General features: G+C 44.1%; 1 protein-coding gene across 2 annotated transcripts in view; it reads left to right on the plus strand.

Moving 5' to 3' along the window:
- Positions 1 to 10,221: 10,221 nt before the first annotated feature.
- The window catches only part of DZIP1 (DAZ interacting zinc finger protein 1), a 68,438-nt gene continuing 55,626 nt past the window's right edge, over positions 10,222 to 23,033 (plus strand). Inside the window, exons 1-6 of one of the 2 annotated variants that reach the window (XM_017859213.1) lie at positions 10,222 to 10,548; positions 11,229 to 11,326; positions 11,691 to 11,904; positions 12,697 to 12,944; positions 13,082 to 13,639; positions 21,568 to 21,655. In XM_017859213.1, the coding sequence (XP_017714702.1) occupies positions 12,909 to 12,944; positions 13,082 to 13,639; positions 21,568 to 21,655 (682 nt within the window). In that variant the 5' untranslated portion in view covers positions 10,222 to 10,548; positions 11,229 to 11,326; positions 11,691 to 11,904; positions 12,697 to 12,908. The remainder of the gene's footprint in view (positions 10,549 to 11,228; positions 11,327 to 11,690; positions 11,905 to 12,696; positions 12,945 to 13,081; positions 13,640 to 21,567; positions 21,656 to 23,033) is intronic. The other variant, XM_017859212.1, reaches the window with a different exon arrangement.

Raw genomic sequence — 23,033 nt, forward strand, 5'->3', positions numbered from 1 at the left:
GCAAGGATGGGGTATTAAGGTTCTGTCTCCCAGGTTTTTTATTTTATTTTATTTTATTTTATTTTATTTTATTTTATTTTAGTAGGGACGGGGGTTTTACCATGCTAGCTAGGCTGGTCTCAAATTCCGGACCTCAGGTAATCCACCTGCCTGGGCCTCCTGAAGTGCTGGGATTACAGACATGAGCCACTGCACCTGGCCTTTCTAAATCTTTCTGATGAAAAAGTTGGAGAACTAATCAGAAAACAGTGGATCCTGACAGAAGTGGAAATGGCAACATCTAAGATAATCAGGAAGACCTAGTGCAGTAAGTCTTCAAGTGTGATCCCCAGAACAATAGCATAGCATTGCCTGGGAATCTGCTAGAAATGCAGATTTTCTGACCTCATCCCAAACCTACTAAATCAGAGACTTTAAGAGTGAGAACATCTTTCTGTGTTTTAACAAGTCTTAAGTTTTATAACAACTGACAAAGAGGATCTGAAGTCCTCAAAGTATCCTGAAGTTTATCCTCCACCTTCTTTGGTTAAGGAAGCTTTGCCACCTTTGCATGTGAAAACTAATATTTTATCTTTGAAGAGCCAAGCCACACTGTCACTACAGCAACCAGAATGCAAAATTAGCATGGCCTCATGTGGTTTGGCGGGGCAATGTTAAATATTGCTACAGAAGAGTTAGAAATCTAGAAGTTCTGGGAACTTGCTAATTTATATCCTCAAACCTTAAGAGAATATTTCTGGGAATAGATTTTAAGGCTATTAGGTCAAGGAACATGGTCCATATTTTGAATCAGGTCAAATGTACAGATATGGGCACCTCCCAGAGATTAGGTATTCAGGGTGCTAACAAGTTGGGGAAAGACTATTCAATGCAAATATACACTGAACTTTGTCCCACAAAGTCAGAAATCCCCCAAATCGGAAATCCCTTAACAAGTATAAAGGAAGGAATGTTAAAATTTCAGGAAAAGGGAATAAAGATTGGATAGATTATGCTCATCCAGTCTAGACACCTCTTCACCACATCTTTGATAGAAACTTTTATCTTAGTTACAAAAAATATAGGTTGGTAAGGGGTATCCGTATGGTTTTAGTGTAGGAAATGGAAACCCCTCTGGGTATTGTAAGCAGCAAGGGAATCTGCATAGAATTAGATGCTTGCCCAGTCATCTAAAGGGCTAGAGAAGCTGGAACGTGGGGTGGGGAGGGCAGCATTGGAAGTGTTACATTCAGGAGTTCTACCCTCCAATAAAAAAGTCAGCGCAGTCACTTCTGTCTCAGCAGCCACTTGACACCCTTGAAAGTTGTGACCAGACACGCAGAATTCAGCTGCTGCCTTTGCCTATGATATCCATCCTCGTAACCCAGCATACCAGCCAACCCAGCAGGAAAATAGCCTCTTTCTCACTTCTGCCTTTCACATCATTCAAGAGTAGATCTAATTGGCAGAAAACAATTTGTTTCCAGAATATGAGCTGGAAATGAGTCCAGAAGCGTGGTTTTTAGCTTTCTAACCTCTGCAGAGCAGGACGGCATATCAGAGGAAAGGAGCATGGAAGTATAGTGAACTAATTCTGTATCTACCCCAGAGGGAGCAGACAGTTCTTTACAAAAAGCCTCCTCTGGACTTGAAATTCTGGGTGCAGGAGCTGCCACTGAAATGGGCTCCCAGACCTCAAAGGGATGGGAGGAGTTCAGAGTGCCTGCGCACATTTGGAAATTATTAACCATCAAAGATAAACTGATCTTGGTTATCCTAACAGATAGGAACATGGCCATGGTAATCAGATTCCAAACACTAGTCTGACTTTCATGAATATCTGGCTGTGATAAATTAATCACAGGACTCCAAAATGTGATATTTCATCAAACTGTAGGTTATCTAATATTTGACCCTCCCATCCTACCCCACCACAGATGCCAGGACTGAGCCAACTTCCTTGAAAGGTAAGTTTGGTTGTTGTTGTTGTTGTTTTTAACCTATTTTCCAGTCCTGAGTCAGTTCAAGGGAAGACATTAATGATTCAATTGGACTGGAAGCTGAGACTGCCATCTGGCCATTTTTGCCAGTTTCCCTCTAAGCCCTGCTTATGTTGCATTGTACAAATTTTGATAAGTTGTATTTTCATTTAGTTCAAAATGTTTGTAAAGTCTTCCTGAGATTTCTTCTTTGATCGATGTATTATATAGAATTATACTGTTTAATCTCCAAATATTTGGGGATTTACCAGTTATTTTTCTGCTGTTGATTTCTAGTTTAATTCCATTGTAGTCTGACAATATACTTTGTATGATTTCTATTATTTTACCTTTGTTAAGGTGTGTTTGATGGCCCATAATATCTATCATGGTGAACATTCCATGTGAACTTGCAAAGAATATGTGATCTGCTGTTATTAGATGGAATATCCTATAAACATCAATTAGATCACGTTGGTCAATAGTGCCTTTCAGTTCAATTATGACATCACTGATTTTCTTCCTGCTTGATTTATCAGTTTTTTTTTTTTTGTTTTTTTTTTTTTTTTTTTTTTTTTTTGAGACGGAGTCTCGCTCTGTCACCCAGGCTGGAGTGCAGTGGCCGGATCTCAGCTCACTGCAAGCTCCGCCCCCCGGGTTTACGGCATTCTCCGGCCTCAGCCTCCCGAGTAGCTGGGACTACAGGCGCCCGCCACCTCGCCCAGCTAGGTTTTTTGTATTTTTTAGTAGAGACGGGGTTTCACCGGGTTAGCCAGGATGGTCTCGATCTCCTGACCTCGTGATCCGCCCGTCTCGGCCTCCCAAAGTGCTGGGATTACAGGCTTGAGCCACCGTGCCCGGCCGATTTATCAGTTGTTAAGAGGAAGGTGTTGAAGTCTCCAACTATAATAGTGATTTTGTCTATTTCTCTTGCAATTCTATCCATCCTTAGGTATTTGACATTCCGTTCTCATGTACATAGATGTTAAGATTGTTATGTCTTTTGCAAACATTGATCCCTTTATTATTATGTGGTACCCCTCTTTATCCCTGATAATTTTGCTTGTTCTGAAGTCTGCTTTCTCTGAAATTAATATATCCACTCCAGATTTCTTTTGATTAGTGTTAGCACAGTATATCTGTTTCCATCCCTTAGCTTTTAATCTATCTGAGTCTTCATATATAAAGTGGATTTCTTATACATAACATTTTGTTGGATCTTGTATTTTAATCCACTCTTAAAATCTGTCTTTTAATTGGTTTATTTATGTATTGGACCATTCATAGTTAAAGTGATTATTGATATAGCTGTGTTAATATTTTCCATGTTTGTAACTGTTTCTTAATCCTCAAATTGGATTAAACAATAAAGTAGTTTATTATCTCACTTAACTGGAAGTCCAAATGTAGGACAGACTTCAGGCACAATATGATCTTCTGCTCAATAATGTCATTAATCACCTAGGTTCTTTCCATTTTTCTTCTCTGTCATTGTTGTTAGTTTCATAATTTAATATATATCCATGAGGAATGCCATCCCCTTAGATGTGGTGATTTTATGCAATGCATTATCTGAATATATGCAGGACCCTCTTCTATGGCCATCTGAATTACTGCAACTACCTTGATTTCTTAATGGGCCATGAAATGTAAAAAATGTTTTTTTCCATCTTTTCCTTTTTCCTTTTCTGTTGCTTGTAGGGTGTGTTAATGTGGCTAAATTTACCACTGAGGCTATAGATTTAAGAAACAAGACATAATTAAAAAGGAACTAGAGGTAAAGATAGACATAATCCAGAAATTGCCATTTCATGCATCTTCCTGGTATTGTGTCATGACAGTGGGAGGTGCTGTTGGGTAACCTCTCAGTGTGGCATAGTCTGAGAGTCTGCATAAGGTATTTACTTTTTACTAACAGGATATTTTTTGAATTGTTACTATGATTTGAATATGCCACATCCAAAATTCAGGTGTTGCCATTGTAATAGTATTAAGAGATGGGGCCTGTAAGAGGTGATTTGGCCATAAGGGTTCCTCCTTTTATGGATGGGATTAAGGTCCTTATAAAGAGGCTTCACAAAGCGTTTGGTTCTCTTGTCCTTCCAGCTTTTCTACCATGGGAAGAGGCAGTGTTTTTCCCCTCCAAGGATTCAGCCTCAAGGCTTCACCTTGGAAGCAGAGATTGGATCTTCACCAGAAAATGGAACATGCCAGCACCTTGATCTTGAACTTCCCAGCATCCAGAACCGAGAGAAAATAAATTTTACATCATAGCAGCAGAAACAAACTAAGACAGCCTCCTTCAGGAGCTTCACAGAACCTTGGATGCCTCCTTGCCCAGGAGCCAGTGGGGACACCTGGCCATTCCTGGGAGGTGGAGAAAGGATGCATGGAGGAAGAGGAGGCAGCCACCTGGCTCAGAGAACACTAAGCAGCAAAATATTGAAAGAGTTGTAGTGCTTCTCTTAACTCCTTCTATTAAAATGCAAGGGGAGAGAAATGATTTCAAGATAAAATTTATGATTTAAAGATAAAATTTATAATTGAAAGAGAAGCAGAATGTAAAGATTTGGAAAATTCACAGCCTGAGCATATAAAGATTTGAAAAATGTGTAGGAGAGAAAACCAAGAGAATGGCCAAGTGACTGTTGATAGGGAGATTAGTATGGCTACAAGGAAGCCAGGTGCTTTTCATTAAGACAATGGGAGAGTGACCCCAAAGGCAATTCAGAGATCTTTGAGGCTGCCATGCCCATCTCAGGCCCAGAGTGCCAGGGCCTTGAGAGAAGAATAGCTTTGCAGGGCTCAGGGGTTCATGGAAACTTGGGGCTCACTGCCCAGGGCTGCCTTGGGTCTCTGCACTCTGCATTCTGGGGCAGCACTCCTCAGCTTTCCCAGCTGTGGCTCAGGCAGGCCCAGGTGTGGCTCAGGCAGGCCCAGGTGAGGCTCAGGCCACCATCTTGGAAGGCATAGCCATACACACCTTGGCTGCATCCAGGTGGTGCTAATTCTGCAGGCTTGCAGAGTGCAAGAGCTGTGGAAGCATTAGTGGCCTCCACCTAGAATTCAAAGGATAACTTAGACACCATTGGGGCCCAGGCAGAGACTTGCTCTAGGGGCAGGGACACTGCAGAGAATCCCCACTAGAGCAGGCCTTAGTGAAGCCATGGGGACAGGGTCTCTGCCTCAGAGACCCCAGACCTATAGAAATGCCAGCATGCATGCCAACCTGTGAGAGCCACAGGTACCCAACACCAACCTGTGACAACTGCTCCATGGGCTGTGCCCAGCAAAGCTGTAGGGGTGGGGTACCTTGGGGCCTTGGGACCTTAACCTCTGTCCCACTGTGTTCAGAAGGCAGGACATGAAGTAAGGGAAGGTTGTTCTTAGGCCTCAAGATTTGGTGTTGTTTGCCTTGTCGAGTTTTGGAGTCACTTGGAATCTGTTACTCCTTTCTGCTTCCCTATTTCTCTCTTTTGAAATGGGAATGTTCATCCCGTGCCTAAATACACCATTGTACTTTGAAAGCCCTTAGCTTCTTTGATTTCATATATTCACAGCTGGAGGGAATTTGTCTCGGGATGAATCATACCCTGACTCTTACCCATATCTGATTTAAACAAGACTCTGGATTTTAGACTTTTGAGCTGATGTTGGAATAAGTTAAGACTTTTGGGGCTACTGGGAGAGAAGACATGTATTTTGTGTGTGAGAAGGATATGAAATTTGGGGACCACAGCAGAATGCTATGGTTCAAATGTGTCCCTTCCAAAATTCAGGTGTTGGCAATGTGATGGTATTAAGAGGCAGGGCCTTTAAGAGGCAATTAGGCCATCAAGATGCCTCCCTCATTAATGGGATTAGGCCCTTATAAAAGAGGCTTCACAAAGCATTCTGCTCACTTGCTCTTTCACTCTCTCTTGCCCTTCAGCTTTCTGCTATGTGAGGACACTACAAGAAGGCCCTCATCAGAAACTCAAAGCTGCGAGAGCCTTGATCTTGGACTTCCCAGCCCCCAGAAGTATGAGAAAATAAATTTCTATTCTTATAAATTATCCAGTCTCAGGTATTTTGTTGTAGTGGCACAAAACAGACTAAGACATATCAATGGAAAGAAGAATGTGAGGGTATGTAGGTGCTAAGCAGCCAAGGAGGTGGATTTAATGGACATTGCATTTGTCTTGTTTTCATATTTCTCTGTATAGGTGCCTTCCTTTGAGGATTGCTACAGTGTTTTTCATGTAATTATGGTGGAGTTGTAATTTACACCCTGCCTTTAGCCAAACCACTTGGTTGGGCATGTGACTAAGTCAACTAGAATCCTTCTCACAGGAATTTATTTATTTACCTATTTATTTTTGAGATGGAGTCTCACTCTGTCACCCAGGCTGGAATGCAGTGATGCAATCTTGGTTTACTGCAGTCTCTGTCTCCTGGGTCCAAGTGATTCTCCTTCCTCAGCCTCCTGAGTAGCTGTGACTACATGCATGGGACACCATGCCTGGCTAATTTTTGTGTTTCTAGTACAGATGAGGTTTCGCCATGTTGACCAGGCTGGTCTCGAACTCTAGACCTCAGGTGATCTACCTGTCTTGACCTCCCAAAGTGCTGGAATTACAGGCATGAATCACTGTGCCCGACCCTCCCAGGAATTTAATTGTTAGAGTGGCAATGGACACAATCGAAGTTGAATTATCACAACAACAGTGTCCTGTAATCCACAGAACAATCATGAGATGTGGGAGGTTCTAATGGCAGTTAAAATTTGATTTTTCTGCATAAAAGAGAACATTCAGATAAATGCCTTGAAAAGATTTCTTACCTGGAAGAGATGTCTAGATGCAGGCAGTTCAAGACTGATATGATCCCTTTACAACATCATTCTGCCTTCCCATCCTTAGTATGTGAGTCTGACTTTCAGGTTCCAAGTGTGAAATAAAAGAAAATCTTGGGACCCCAGACTCACTATGCCAAAGGAGAGTTGAGCTTGACAACTGAGTTGGGGCAATATTGCCTATCATTTTGTTTCTAAACAGATGGTTGTAATTTCACAATTCCATGCCGGAGCCTTATACATAAGTCAGGTTCCCACAATAATAGAAGGCCATACACCTTCCCAGATGGCTTCCCTCACAAATCACAAAGAAATTCCCTGCAAGCCCCTAAATCTTTCAGGATACATTTCTCCCTATAAACTAGCCCTAAAATCTGTTAAATCTCCCAGTGACTGGTGTGCGATGGTATCTCATTGTTTTGATTTGCATTTCTTTGATGATTTGTGATATTGAGCATTTTTTCACACATATGTTGGCCACTTGTATGTGTTCCTTTGAGAAGTGTCTGTTCGTGTCCTTTTCCATCAGTCAGAATGGCAATTATTAAAAGTCGAAAACAACAGATGTTGGCAAGGCTTCAGAGAAAAGGGAATGTTCATACACTGTCGGTGGAAACACAAACTGGTTCAGCCACTGTGGAAAGTAGTTTGGAGATTTCTCAAAGAACTTAAAATAGAACTACTATTCAACCCAGCATTCCCACTACCTGCTATATACCCAAATGAAAATAATTCATTCTATCAAATAGACACATATACCCATATGTTCATCACAGCACTATTCACTATAGCAAGGGCATGGAATCAAACAAAGTGGATTAGATTTTAAAAATGTGGTACAGGCTGTTCTGCCTATGGAGTAGCCTTTTTTTTTAATTCCTTCACTTTCTTAATAAACTTAGTTCCTTTTTTTTTTTTTTTTTTTTTTTTTTTTTGGAGACAGAGTCTCCCTCTCTTGTCCAAGCTGGAGTGCAGTGGTATGCTCTCAGTTCACTGCAGCCTCCGCCTCCCAGATTCAAGTGATTATCCTGCCTCAGCCTCCTGAGTAGCTGTAATTACAGGTGTGCACCACCATGCCTGGCTAATTTTTGTATTTTTAGTAGAGACGGGGTTTCACCGCATTGCCCAGGCTGGTCTCAAGCTGTTGATCTAAGGTGATCCACCCACCTTGGCCTCTCAAAATGCTGGGATTACAGGTTTGAGCCACCACGCCTGGCCAATTATTCTTTAAACCATGTATATAATACCAAGGTTAGGTATCTGAACTGGGAATATGAGGCAAAATAAAATGTATTGAATTAGACAACACATGTGATTTCTGCCCTTCTTCATTTATCACCTTCATACTAAAGGACATTAGCCAGGTAATATCAATAACTATTTTCAAATGAGAGAAACAGAAACAACCATTTGAAATAAATTCAGCTACAATGCTTTTGTTTACTTACTGTACAAAATGATTAATGTTCACCAATATTATTATTTCATTCTTTAGGATCATTTCTGTCTTCAAAAAGCAAATATTTATTTGAGGACTTACTAAATGCTCAAAATACTGGAATACTTGAGGCTCTTATAGTCTGATGGAGGAGACAGATACCTTAATCATTAAAAAACATGTTTGATGTGACAATTGGTATAAGTGGTTTGTGCATAGATAAAGAATGCATCATGGCTGCTAAGTCATGCCAAAGCCAATTGGTTCTTCTTATTCCAGTTCTACACCTGTAGGGTAATATACTGATCGTGGGGATGGGAAATACATGTAACGCAAATGGTATATCAACAAATAATATTAATTAAGCAATCATCACACACACACACACACACACACACACACACACACACACACACAGCTACGGAGTTTACAAAAACCGGATTTTTCAGAGCAATGTCCCTAGCTACCTCATATTGTCTGAAATTTCTTTTCTTTTCTTTCTTTCTTTCTTTCTTTTCTTTTCTTTTCTTTTCTTTTTTTCTTTTCTTTTTTTTTCCTGGAGTGCAGCGGTGCGATCCCGGCTCACTGCAAGCTCCACCTCCCGGGTTCAGGCCATTCTCCTGCCTCAGCCTCCCAAGTAGCTGGGACTACAGGCGCCCGTCACCACCCCCTGCTCATGTTTTGTATTTTAAATAGAGACGGGGTTTCACCGTGTTAGTCAGGATGGTCTCAATCTCCTGACCTCGTGATCCACCTGCCTTGGCCTCCCAGAGTGCTGGGATTATACGCGTGAGCCACCGCGCCCGGCCTATTGTCTGAAATTTCTATCTAGAAATCTTTCCCCATAGTACTTAGAGGATTTTTATAGAGATCTTGAATTTTCTATCAAAATAATTTTAAAATTAGACCAATTTAAAATCCCATCATGGTCATCCTAGGCCTTATGGCTTCAAATAAAACTAAAGCAAGGAATTCAACATAAATACCTATTTAGCTGTTGCTATGTTTGAAGCCTTGTGCTAAAGTATGGTTCAAACTTGATTCTGTCAGGGAGAAGCACAAGGAAAAGCACTTTTACAACGGCATGTTGGTCCAGTAACAGCTCTGCAACTACTCCTTTCTAATTTAAATATATGTATATCTGCAGCACACAGGTTTTGCTAAAGATGTCCTCGTATTTCTCCAGATGGTATATACATACGTTCTGGGTTACTTGTTTCTTAAAAAAGACTGACTTTTGTCCCACGTGTTCCAATTTTAGGTTAAATAAATAAGCATACTACTCCGGACCCACGTCTCCTGTAATTTGCAGTGCCTAACTTTCTACCAACAAAGATCTGTGCCTTTCATCCTGAAATGGGCATAACGGAAAGAGACACAGAAATCTACGTGGATTTAAATCCTAGACTGCTTTGGAGAAAAGTCCCTAATCTCGGTTTTCCACGTCACTCAAATGCAGGGCCACACTAGATGGCCTTTTCAAGGTCCTTTGCATCTGCAGACTTCCGCGGTTAAAACGCATCTCTTCTTGAAAGATAATTCACCTGAAGCTCCTCCGGGAAATTAGCTTGCTGAGGGCCAGGCCAACCACCGGGTAGGAGCGAATCTGGTTTCTCTTTGAAAAGCCTTCTTAGGGTGAGCATCCTGCGCCAGCAACAGGGCGCACCCCGCACCACGTGTCTGCGCCAGCTGCCGGATTGGCCAAGCGCATTTTAGCGCTGCAGTCTAGACGCGCGCAGTCCCGCCCAGCTGCCAGAGGAGCCGGGACACCGAGGGAAGAGGCCGAAGGGAGATCGCGGAGGGGAGGGGCGGGAGNCCAACCACCGGGTAGGAGCGAATCTGGTTTCTCTTTGAAAAGCCTTCTTAGGGTGAGCATCCTGCGCCAGCAACAGGGCGCACCCCCGCACCACGTGTCTGCGCCAGCTGCCGGATTGGCCAAGCGCATTTTAGCGCTGCAGTCTAGACGCGCGCAGTCCCGCCCAGCTGCCAGAGGAGCCGGGACACCGAGGGAAGAGGCCGAAGGGAGATCGCGGAGGGGAGGGGGCGGGAGGGGGGTGGGGGATCCCGAGTCGTCAGTGGTCCGGGGTCTGGAAGGCCCTGGAGCGGCGCCAGGCGACCCGCCTCGCCACAACTTGCCCAGACGAGACACGTTTCATCCTGCGCCCTGCAAGAAGGAGCCGGCCCGCCTCTCTCCGGTCTGCTGTTCCTCGGCCTCCGCGGGCCCTGCCCGCGTCAGCAGCGACCCTGGGGTCTGGGTCCCCTGTGTCGCCCCCGCCTGCCTGCAGCGCCCGGCACCCGCCCTGGAGCGCGCAGCTGGGGTGAGCCGAGACCGGGGATGCTCCAGACGCCCGCAGGAGCCGGTGGAGGACCGGGTATCCCGATAACCGCGAAGCCGGCCCTCCTGCCTCTCCCGGCTGCGAGCCGAGCTGCTGCAGATCCAGCTGGCGCAGCCGCCGGAGCCCCCACTGCCTGTTTGCCTTCCAAGAAAGGGCGCCGAGGTTCCCCCAGAACCCGCGTCTCTCGGCCTTTGCCTACCCATTCGGCTGCCCGGCGGTGCCATGCGCCTGGGACCTGAGGCGCCGCGAGAGGCTGGGGGCCCTGCCCGGGATGGGGGAGGGAGGGAACGGGAAAGCGTGCCCCTTCTTTCCTGTTCCGGCCATCTTGTGACCGAGATCCACGCAAGGGGGAAGGGGTGGCCAACCGCACGGCTCCCCACGATGGAATGTGGCGGCCAACGGAGATAGGCGCCTCGGGCCAGCGGATCTGTGCGCCCAGATCTCAGCGGGGGCGCGTGGGCCACCCGCACGTTCATCTCCGAAGCCCTTGGCCCAAATCATGGGTTAATCCTTCTAACAGGCCAGGGGCAGCAAAAATAAAAGGGATAAGGGGCCAGGAGCTGATGTTTCCTTAACTAAGTGCCCAAGTCATTTGATCGTTCTTCATTCACGTGTCTATTCAGCAAATTCTGAATGCCTTCTCCGTGCCTGTCCTCTGCTAGGTGCTAGGGATATATACTTGAGCAAGAGAGACCACAGCTCTTGTTCCCGCTGATCCTGCTGCCCAGTGGATGGAGCCTAGAGTCTACAGATCTGCCAGGTCGGTGTCTTGATGCTCTTAAATAGATGGGGGAAGCTGAGTCTTAGGGCTGACAATTTGTTCTAGATCAGGCAGCAAGTAAATGACAGAATCAAACTTTGAAACTAATTATGTCTTTAGCGCTTTTTATGCCTGATTGCAGGAATCGTTCTTTTATTTTCTAAAGGCCAATTAAAAAATACTTGGACGTATGGTTTATTTGAAACCATATGAAGTGTGTGTTTTATTTCCTGGATGTTTTTGCATGGGTTAATTTCTAGTTAACAATATCTTGAAAGTGCTAAATATATTTGATATTACAACTTTGCTTCCAGTTACTCTGAATTGTATTTTCCTTTCTTCTGTTCACATATTTGGATGTTAGGAAAGAAAAAAAATTCCTGATGTCTGGTCCAAGCAGGAATTTCCCGGTGGATTGGGGAATGTCTGGCTTTTCCTCAGCTTATTGATCTCTGTAGTAACCACTGAAGGCCCCCAGAAGACCTGAACAAATGAGAGGCCTGAAGTCTACAGGTTGCTGCTAGAAATATTTTAGCCTCTCCAAAACCCAGAATGCAGCCCCGATCCAAGTTTGTCAGGTAAATACAATGGCCCTGTAAAGCTTGTTGGTAAAGCCGAGGGCTAAAATCCCCCTCCATCTGTTTCTACCTTCAGCATTTTGAGAATGTATCCTTTTGGAAAGGCGGGTGAAGTATTACATATTTTGGGGAGTTCTTTGGTTTGTACTTTTTATCAAAATGTTATATTTAGGCTGCTGACCTACAAAGAAAGAAAGATTCCATTTAAAAAGCAACTTGGGTGTCAGAAATCTAGAAAGCCTGCCATCAAATATGATTAACTACATTTCATTTAAAAAACAACTTTACTGAGATATAATAAAAACCCACCCTTAATTTTAAGGATACAATTCGGTGAATTTGGTCAAGTGTATATTGCTGGATAATCAACACCTCAATCAAAATGAAAAACATTTCTGTTATGCCAAAAGCTTCCTGATGCCCTTTTGCAACGAGTCCTCCTCTATCACATTTAATTGTATATATTTTTATTGCTTAATGTTTCTAAATCGTGTGTAAAAGATAAAGATGAATAGATACTTTTTTTTTCCTATTAATGATGGAATGATTAGGTATATCTAATATCAAAGCCTAAGGCCAGGGCTACAGTGAATAAATAACCAAGGGATGGCAGTTAAGACCAAAGGTTCCCAGGGATGTGGCTCCCCACGCCTGCCTTAGGGACATGGAGTGTCCAGCCCCAAAGGCCAGGGAGGGTGGCGCCCTGGGGAGCCGGCACCCAGGACGTACCCTCTTCGGGTGAACGGCTGTGTCCACTTGGGCTCGTCCAAGAGGTCTTCTCTGGTCCGGCAGGGTTCTGGGTGCACGCTGAGCGCGCGCGGGCGGACGCGCCCTTTGCTCCAGGTCCGGACCTGGGGGCTGCCATAGCAACGTCCTGGACACCCAGACCTTAGGCCGCCGCCGCCGCGGAAGCAAGGAACCCGGCCTTCTCCCGCTCCTGAGGGCTGTGGCGGCGGCGGCCCGGAAGGCGGCCCAGGCTGGGTAGAGATCGCCCGGCTCCTCCTATGCAAGCTGAGGCAGCGGATTGGCTTTCAAGTATGGTAAGAGGCGGGAGGCCGGGGCGCCCCCGACGGGGACGCGGGGCTGGGGAGGACCGGGGCTTCCCCGGACCCCAACTCCCCAGCCTGCCCGCCCCCCATCCCCGCCTCCCGCCGCGCTCTCTTTGTGCCCCCCGCAGCCCTTCCAGAAGCATGTCTACTACCCGCTCACCAGCGGCCCAGAGGGGCCCGACGTCGCTGTGGCCGCCGCCGCGGGCGCGGCCTCCATGGCCTTTGTGACCCCCAGCGCGGCTTCGGGGCCCCAGCCCTTCTTCCAGTTCAGGCCGCGGCTGGAGAGTGTGGACTGGCGGCGCCTGAGTGCCATCGACGTGGACAAGGTGGCGGGGGCCGTGGACGTGCTGACCCTGCAGGAGAACATCATGAACATCACCTTCTGCAAGCTGGAGGACGAGAAGTGCCCACACTGTCAGTCGGGGGTGGACCCGGTGCTGCTGAAGCTCATCCGTCTGGCGCAGTTCACCATCGAGTACTTGCTGCACTCACAAGAGTTCCTCACCTCTCAGCTGCACACCCTGGAGGAGCGGCTGCGCCTGAGCCACTGCGAAGGCGAGCAGAGCAAGAAGCTGCTCACCAAGCAGGCGGGGGAGATCAAGATGCTCAAGGAAGAGTGCAAACGCAGGAAGAAGATGATCTCCACCCAGCAGCTGATGATTGAGGCCAAAGCCAACTATTACCAGGTGGGCAGCTGTGTGTGAGCACAATTCATAATCCAGTAAACAACTCAGTTCCCATTTGATAGGCCTGTCCTGTATCACCACTCTTTCTTCTTAAAGATTTATATTGTATATCATAAGACACAGTCTATTTAAGCAAAAACAGTAATTTTAACCAGCAAATGTCATGGTTTATTACCTTCTGCAGACGATCAGAGGATTAATAATTAAACAATAAATGTCGTCTGTGGTGCTTTATGAAAGTTATCTAAATGCTGGTTGTTGAAACACTTTCCTCCTCTGAATCAACCTAATCATGAAAAAACCATATACAAATTGCTGTTGAAGTCAGTCCCCAAACAATGCAGAATGTTTAAATTTGTAGGGTCTTTTCTCATTTTATAAATTTTAAAATATTTTCAAACTGACAGAAAAGTTGCCAGGAGACTGTAAAGAATTTTCATATGCCCTTCACCCAGATTCCCCCATTATTAACATTTGCCACAGTTCCTCTATTTCTGTATACATATTGTTATTACTTTTGAACCATTTCACAGTGAGTTGCAGATCCTAAATATTTTGATGTGTATATTGTCTAAGAACAAGGACATTCACTTACATAACAGTATTTAAAGAATAAAATATTTTTATCTTCTGTTCTTAATCTTCTACTGTTTTGGGTTAGACATTGAGTCCAAGATAAATATTGCAATTTTTGAGTATAACATAAACTAATGTATTTTTTTAATTGACTAGTTGGAGGAAATGCAGGTGTAAACAATGATTGAGAAAGATATTGAAGTAAGCAACAGATTAACAAGATTGATGTCATGCCCTTACTTTCTAGTCCTTTTGGCTAACTATGGCTTAAAAGGCCTCACTGGAGTTAGTAATAGTGGAGCCAATGCATGAATGCTGGAGAGAACTGGGTGCAGGGCAGAGAAAATGGTGCAGTTAATATTGCTCAGAACTGACCCAGTAGGAGCGTTGAGTGTTCTTAAGATAGGGGAACAGTGGCGGGGTGTGGTGGCTCACGCCTGTAATCCCAGCACTTTGGGAGGCTGAGGCGGGCGGATCACGAGGTCAGGAGATTGAGACCCGAGACCATCCTGGCCAACATGGTGAAACTCCATGTCTACTAAAAATACAAAAATTAGCTGGGCATAGTGGTATGTGCCTGTAGTCCCAGCTACTTGGGAGGCTGAGACAGGAGAATCGCTTAAACCCAGGAGGCGGAGGTTGCAGTGAGCCAAGATTGTGCCACTGCACTCCAGCCTGGCAACAGATTGAGACGCCATATCAAACAAACAAACAAACAAAAGGGAACAGTTAATATTATTAGAAGGACTTAGTGTTTGGTCTTGGGTAGACAACCCTGAGGTATAATCTTCAAATGACACTGGGCGTTGCTAATTGCTTATTTCATAAATGCTGCTTAAAAAGTAAATATTTTCAAATAGTGCTAAGGTGGTCTTTTTCTTGTGCAACAAATAGAATGGATTATATTTAAACATTTTTTAAAGGTTTATTATACTCCAGCTTTAGCAGCTATCTAGTGAAATGTTAAAACCTCTAACATACAGAAATTGTATGTTTATAAACTTTTTTTTCTTTTTGGGGGGTTACTATAGAAATAGCTGTTATAAGAGAAGATTTTCTTTCTTTCTCTCTTGAGATGGAATCTCACTCTGTTGCCCAGGCTGGAGTGCAGGGGCGCGATCTCGGTTCACTGCAGCCTCGGTCTCCCAGGTTCAAGCGATTCTCCCACCTCAGCTTCCCAAGTAGCTGGGGCTACAGGTGTGCACCATTACGCCTGGCTGATGTTTGTATTTTTAGTAGAGACAAGGTTTCACCGTGTTGGCCAGGCTGGTCTCGAACTCCTGACCTCAAGTGATCCACCTGCCTCAGCCTCCCAAAGTGCTGGGATTACAGATGTGAGCCGCCACACCCGGCCTAAGAGAAGATTTTCAAATGTGAATGATAAGTAACAATTAAAAGGTAATGACTCAATTTATCAAATAAGTGACACCTACTACTTTTTCAGCTACCAGACCTTGGCAAGTTGCTCAACCTCCCTGTGCCTCAGTTTCTACTCTGTGAAATGGGAATATTAATTGTACCTACCATATAGCAGTTGTTAATGGGGGTTGAATGACTTAGTGCATGGACTGTGCTTAGAGCAGTGCTTGGCATTTAGTTACCGTTTTAGCTAATACCTGGTAATGAGGGAAAAACGTTTTGTGACATGACAAATAACAAACCTGACTTATTACAAAATGTGAACAATCATATGACTGCTATCATGTGAGTTTTTCTTTCTTATCTTATACAGAAAATCCAAAGGCTGGACTCCTTGTTCTGACACAATGATTGGGTCCACTGCATTATCAGTTTTACCTTTGAGAAATTGTGGTCTCATTCTCATTCTCATACCACTTCACGCTGTCTCCATTCCCTTTGCTTTAAGAAATCATAAGAACTGAGTAGCTGAGACAAAAAAAATTAAAGATGCCTGTTCTTGGAGGCTTGAACACACAGACACACAGACAGAAACACACATGCATGCACCCTAATGGGTTTTTCCCCCATGGGGGGTGTGTGTGTGTGTGTGTGTGTGTGTGTGTTGTGTATAAGGGGAGTAGTGATGGCAATGTGTAAGGTCTTTTTCCTCAATATTTTATTAAAAAAAATTAAAACACAGAAAATTAAAATGACAATGTAGTGAATACCCATATATGGGAGATTTTAAAAGAAAACCTCATTGATTTTCAAATAAAATTAGTATTAAAATATTATAAACATACAAAAAGTGTATAGACTAATGTAAGACACACCATATACCCACCTCTTAGATTTAACTCAGGTTAGGCTAGGCGCAGTGGCTCACGCCTGTAATCCCAGCACTTTGGGACAAATACCGGGCAGATCACCTGAGGTCAGGAGTTTAAGACAAGCCTGGCCAACATGGTGAAACTCCATCTCTACTAAAAATACAAAAATTAGCCAGGCATGGTGGTGTGCACCTGTAATCCCAGCTACTTGGGAGGCGGAAGCTGGAAAATCACTTAAACCCAGGAGGTGGAGGTTGCAGTGAGCTGGGATCCCCCCCTTCCCCCCCACCCGGGGGAAAAGAGCAAAACCCCAACAAAAAAAAAAAAAAAAAAAAAAGATTTAATTCAGGGTAGCATTTTGCTATATTTCCAAGATAGCAAATGTTTAAAGAGTTTTAAACATCCTAGAAATAATTTTCCCTTCCTCCATTCCTAGAGGAAATCTTTGTTTGACTATATCCTTCCTATTTATGTTTATGAACGTGTAAAATATTTTATGAACATATGTATTCATAAGACAGTGTTTTAAGTTTGAAAATTGTCTATAAATGATATTATACTTATAGATCTGTACTAATCTGCCAAGGCTGCCGTAAAAATCACACAGGTTAGATGGTTTAAACACAGAAATGTATTTTCCCACAGTTCTGGAGGCTGGAAGTCAAAGATCAAGATCAAGATATCAGTAGGGATGGTTCCTGGTGAGGCCTGTCTTCCTGGCTTGTAAACAGCCACCTTCTTGCTATGTCCTCATCACATGGCCTTTTCTGTGTTTGGAGAGAGAGAGAGAGAGAGAGAGAGAGAGAGATCGTTGATGTCTCTCTCTCTTTTTCTTTTTTTAAAGTGAAGGGGTCTTGCTACGTGCCCAGGCTGGCCTTGAACTCCTAGGCTCAAATGTTCCTTATGCCTCAGCCTTGCGAGTAGCTGGGACTACAGGTGTGAGCCACTGTGCCATATTTACCCTAAAAAGATTTGCCCCTTCTCCACCTCACACCCTCCCCAACCCCGCCTTATGACCTCATGTAACCTTAACCTTAATTATCTCATTAAAGGCTGCATCTGCAAACACAGTCACAGTGAGAATCAGGGCTTCTCTCCCGTTTCTAGAGTTACACTATCCAGGTTGGTAACATTCACATTCTCTTACCCAACCATAATGTCTTAACTTGTTTTTTTTCATTGGTTTTATATTTATGTGCTCATTCAAAGTCCTTTCACCTCAACATCTCCATTCTTGAGTTTCTCATTTTGAATTATCTCTTAACTCATAAGATTGTCAAAATGATTTTTCTTACCCAGTAGGCCGAAGAGTGCTGCATTTCTTCAACTCTGTCAAGTTTGAAAGACATATTGGATGAAGAATATTCTTAGTTACACTTTCCCTCTGAACTTTTTAGATGTGATTCCTTTGTCTTCTGGCAGTAAATGTTGCTGTGAGAAGTCTGAGGGTGGCTTAAAGCTTTTCTTCTTGTGAGTGACTTGCTTTTTCTGCCTGCATGACTGAAGAGTCCTTTCTTTCTGCTTGAAGCCTAGTAACTTTCTAGGGTATGTCTTGGTGTTGAGTGTTCTGTATCAGTTTTCCCTGCAACCTGGTGAACTCTTAATCTGCAGATTCAGCTTTCACTGCACTTCAGGGAAACTCGCTTGTATTCAGTCTTTAAATTTTTTTTCATTTTTAGCTTCTCTACTTCTGGGAAACCAGTTACCTGTATGTAGTATTGGTTTTGTCCGTCAGTGCTCCATACTCTTTGGTTTCTTTCTCATTGCGTTAATCCTTTCCTTCTAATCTGCATTCACTGTGGTAAATTATCTCAGCCTTTCCTTTAGTGAGCAATTCAGTTTTCAACAGTGTCTCTTTTATTCCTTGCTTTTTTTTTTTTTTTTTTTTTTTTTTTTGAGTCAAGGTCTCATTTTGTCACCCTGGCCCGAGTGCAGTGGCGCAATCTTGTCTTACTGCAACTTCTGCCTCCCAGGTTCAAGCAATTCTCTGGCCTCAGCCTCCCGAGTGGCTGGGATCACAGGTGTGTGCTACCACACCTGGCTAATTTCTGTATTTTTAGTAGAGACAGGGTTTCACCATGTTGGCCAGGCTGGTCTCGAACTCCTGATCTCAGGTGATCTACCCACCTTGGCCTCCCGAAGTGCTGGCATTACGGGCATGAGCCACTGCACCTGGCCCTATTCCTTGCTTTTTCTTATTTATTTGTTCTGCAATGATGTTTCAACTCTTTTTTTTTTTTGTATTTAATCTTTCTTTTTCAACTCATTCTGGTTTTTTAAAAAATCATATCATTTTATAGAATGTATGCTACTCTTATGTTCTGTGGTGTGAATAGATTGTGAAGAGCATCTTTAGATTCCTTCCTTAATTTATAGAAGTTATAAATTATATATAACTTCTATATATATACAGTATGTAAATCTATACTGTAATAGAAAATATATTACAGTAAGCTTTATCTTTGCATGCCATGTTTTTCCCTCCCTCCCTCCCTACCTCCTTTTTTCCCCTCCTCCCTTTGACAGGGTGGTGTGTTTGCATCTTCTCCATCATCACGGTGCATTTCTCTCATCTTACACTTACATGGGCAGCCCTACTGAAGCATTCTACTTGCCCTGATAGAGTGGCCGTATTGCAGTTTGAAGGCTGGATGGTCTCTGTCTGTTAGGAACAGGATCGTTAGAACACCTTGTGGCAATATGTGAACACTGGGGTGGGGTGGGGTGGGGAGAGAGGGAGGCATGGCTTCCTCTTCCTTTCCTTTCTCCAGTGCTGTACACAGCCCGAGAGCCTAGATGACTTACATCAGAGCCGATGTGAGGGGTCCCCAAAGTTCTATAGGTGAACCAAAGCTGTCATGAGCCCAGGAGGTTGAAGAGATGCTTTAAGGATTCTCTGAGATGCAATACCAAGAAATGTACCAGAATATGATCGGGCACCGTGGCTCACGCCTGTAATTCCAGCACTTTGGGAGGCCAAGGTGGGTGGATCATTTGAGGTTGAGAGTTCGTGACCAGCCTGGCCAACATGGTGAAACTCCATCTCTACTAAAAATACAAAAATTAGCTGGGAGTGGTGACAGGCATCTGTAATCTCAGCTACTCAGGAGGCTGTGGCAGGAGAATCTCTTGAACTTGGGAGGTTAAAGCTGCAGTGAGCCATGATTGTGCCATTGTACTCTAGCCTGGGTAACAGAGGGAGACACTTAAAAAAAAAAGAAAAAAAAAAGGAAATATACAGAATGTTAGTTTTAGAAACCAAAGCCTGAAGTCTGGATGCAGTTACACTGATTAAGAGTAAGGCAGCATGGTGAACCAAAGAACATGTTCAGTGACACAATGGGCATGAAAACAGCAAAATCCAAATAGAAACTCTGCAGGACAAGCTTCAGCCTCTTCAGCAAAAGAATAGCAAGGAAAAAAAAGGTAGAGGAGAAACCTATAGACTAAAAGAGTGTTAAGAGACGTAACCATCAGTTACAGGATAGGGATAGGGCCTTATTTGGATCCAGTTATTAATAATTATTCCAAAACAAACCGAATATTTTTTCTATGACAATATGTGAAGTATTAGGGAAAAATCATCAAATTAACAAAATTAAAATTATCCAAATAGTTGAATATTTGTTGAATATTTGTTTTTTTGAAAGGATTTAATTTTTATATTTTATAAGGTGGAATAATGGTGTTATGATTTGTGTTAAAGTCCTATCTTCCTTTTAGAGATACATTCTGAAATATTTACAAATGAAATATATAATATCCAGGATTTACTTCAGAGTAATCCAGGAGTGAGGATATAGATGAAACAAGTGGGATTTTTGCTTAAAATTTGAATCAGTGTTAAAGTAGAAAAACAGAGGTATATGAGGAATTGACTTCTTTTTTCTCAGAAAATTTATTTTAATAGGTTATACTTCCAAGCTTTTGTTTGTTCATGTATTAAGGCTGTGCTCTGGGGATAAAGCTATAGATAAATTAGAGGCCCTGCCCTCAGAAGGCTACATTCTAGAACCTAGAGGGACTGAGCTGGAGACAATAAACAAGTGAAGTACATAAACATGAAAATATTAGCCAGTGAGATGTATGAGGATGAAAATAAGACTATGTGGTATGACAGAGACTGTGACAGGCAGGAGGATCTTGAAGGAGGACCTTGTTGAGGACATGCCATCATCCCCAGCGTGGAAGATGCTTGATGAATGACATCTGGAATGTCAGGAGAAGGTGCCAGCCATGGAAGGAGAGTCTGGATAAGATCAGGCAGGGGCAACAGTGAATGCAAAGGCTCTGAGATTGGCATGCCTGCAGGACAGAAAGAAGGCTGGTGTGGCTGCAGTGGCAGGGGCAGGTTGTTGTTGATAGAGTAGAAGCTGTCAGTCTAACAAGAGCGGCATCAGAGGCTCCAGAAAGCAGCAGAAGAACTCCTTAATCTGTCAAGAGGTGGTTTTCACTGTCTTGTGTTCAGTTTGGGAGGAATGCCCTGGTTTTATTTTTATTTATTTACTTATATTTTTACTTTTTGTAGAGATGTGCTCTTGCCATGTTGCCCAGGCTGGTCTTGAACTCCTGGCTCAAGTGACCCCCCAACTGCCTTCAGTCTCCTAAGTGCTGGGATTATATGCATGAGCCACTTCACCCAGCCTGGTTTCATATCTCTCTTTTTAGTCATGCTTTCAGCATCTCTTGCCAGGATGGTATCTTTCAGCAAGAAAGTGCCCAAAAGGTAGTGCTTCAGGTACCTGAATTTTTTTTTTTTTTTTAAGATGGAGTCTCGCTCTGTTGCCCAGGCTGGAGTGCAGTGGTGCAATCTCAGCTCACTGCAGCCTCTGCCTCTCGGGTTCAAGTGATTCTCTTCCCTGTCAGTCTCTCTAGTAACTGGGACTACAGGCACACGCCACTATACCTAATTTTGCATTTTTTTGTGGAGATGGGGTTTCACCATGTTGGCCAGCTGGTCTCAAACTCCTAACCTCAGGTGATCTGCCTGCCTTGGCCTCCCAAAGTGCTGGGGTTACAGGTGTGAGCCACCGCGCCTGGCCAGGTACCTGAATTTTAATTGCAGTTAAGTGGGACGACAGTGGTTACAGACACTTGGATTTGTTGCTCTCTTCTTTTCAGTGCCATTTTTGTGACAAGGCCTTTATGAACCAAGCTTTTCTACAAAGTCACATTCAACGCCGCCACACTGAAGAAAATTCTCATTTTGGTGAGTAATGAGTTCTGTTTCAAAGCTCTTTTCTTCCTGCTCCCTTTTTCTTTTGGCAATGAGACTTGGTCCAGTGCATTTCCCATCACAGTCCCTGTCAATTCAGTAAGTAAATATGGAGCCCTCAGGAGGTGCATACAGTGCACTAGGTGCTGGAGATACAGCTACAAGCTGAGCAGAGAAGCCCCACTCTCTCTCGAGTTTTACATTCTAAAGGGGGTTGAGGAGACACATTTGAACAGATAAATGAGTAATTCAACAGATAAATGAGTAATTCTTCTCAAATGGTGGCAAAAGATCATAGCGCAGGACGGTGGGGTAGAGAGTGACTCCAGGCGGAGTGAAACTCTGGGAAAAGTGTGTCACAGGCCAAGGGAACACTGACTGTAAGGGCATGAGGTGTGCCGGGATGATGTGTTTGAGGAACAGAAGGGCTGGTGGAGTGGAGTAGAATAGGCGAGGAGATGGTGTGTGGTGAGGCTGGAGTGCTGGGAGCCTGATCACAGGAGGCTGTGAAGGTGTGGGCTGGAATGTGGAGTTTTTATATGCACAAGGCAGAACCACTGGAGGATTTTATGTAGGGGAGGGGCATGATCTAATTAATGTGTACCTTAGCATGACCCTTCTAGCTGTGGATAGACACTAGACTGTTGGAGTGACAGTGGAAGCAGTGGATGAGTGAGGGGAGGAGGCTGCAATCGCAGCCCAGGTGAGAGAGACGGGGCCCTGGACCAGCTTTGTTCCCAGGGAGGTTGGCAGGTCAAGATGTAACAGATAAGCTGTGAACCCAGAAGCTACAGAGGACCCTGGGTTTCTGTCCTCCATGTTTGGGTGAATGGTGGTGATGTTTCCTGTGATGGAGGGCCAGGGCCGGGAGGTAGTTTCAAGGAGGAAGAGGGATGAGAGTTTGTATTTGCCATGGGTGCATTTACATCACATGTGCAACAGACATGCAGGTGGGGGTACTGGAGGGCTACAGCTTGAGGTGGAGACCCAGGCTGGAGATTTAAATCTGGGAATCACTGGAGTAGAGCTGCTCTGCTCCAGGTGCTGAGGTCACCTAGATAGAGAAGAGAAGGCGGTGAGGCCAGCCCCAAGGTCTTCCCAATGCTAGGAGCTCAGAAAGAGCATCAGCAGAGAGTGAGGAATAGTCTCTATCAAAGCTGGAGGGAAACCTGGGGAGTGTGTTGCCATGGAAACCAAGGGAAAACTATTTCACAGAGGAGGCAGCGGTCAGTCCTATCAAGTGCTCCTGAGGTACAGAGTAAGATAAAGACTAACAATGGACTGCTGTTGTCAAGACGGTTGTCGGTGACCCTGGCACAGCAGCTTCAGTAGACAGGTGGGGACAAAAGTCTGATTCCCCTGAGCTGAGCTG

This window comes from Rhinopithecus bieti, unplaced genomic scaffold, assembly GCF_001698545.2.
Source record: "Rhinopithecus bieti isolate Rb0 unplaced genomic scaffold, ASM169854v2 scaffold_46235, whole genome shotgun sequence".
Taxonomy (NCBI): Eukaryota; Metazoa; Chordata; class Mammalia; order Primates; family Cercopithecidae; genus Rhinopithecus; species Rhinopithecus bieti.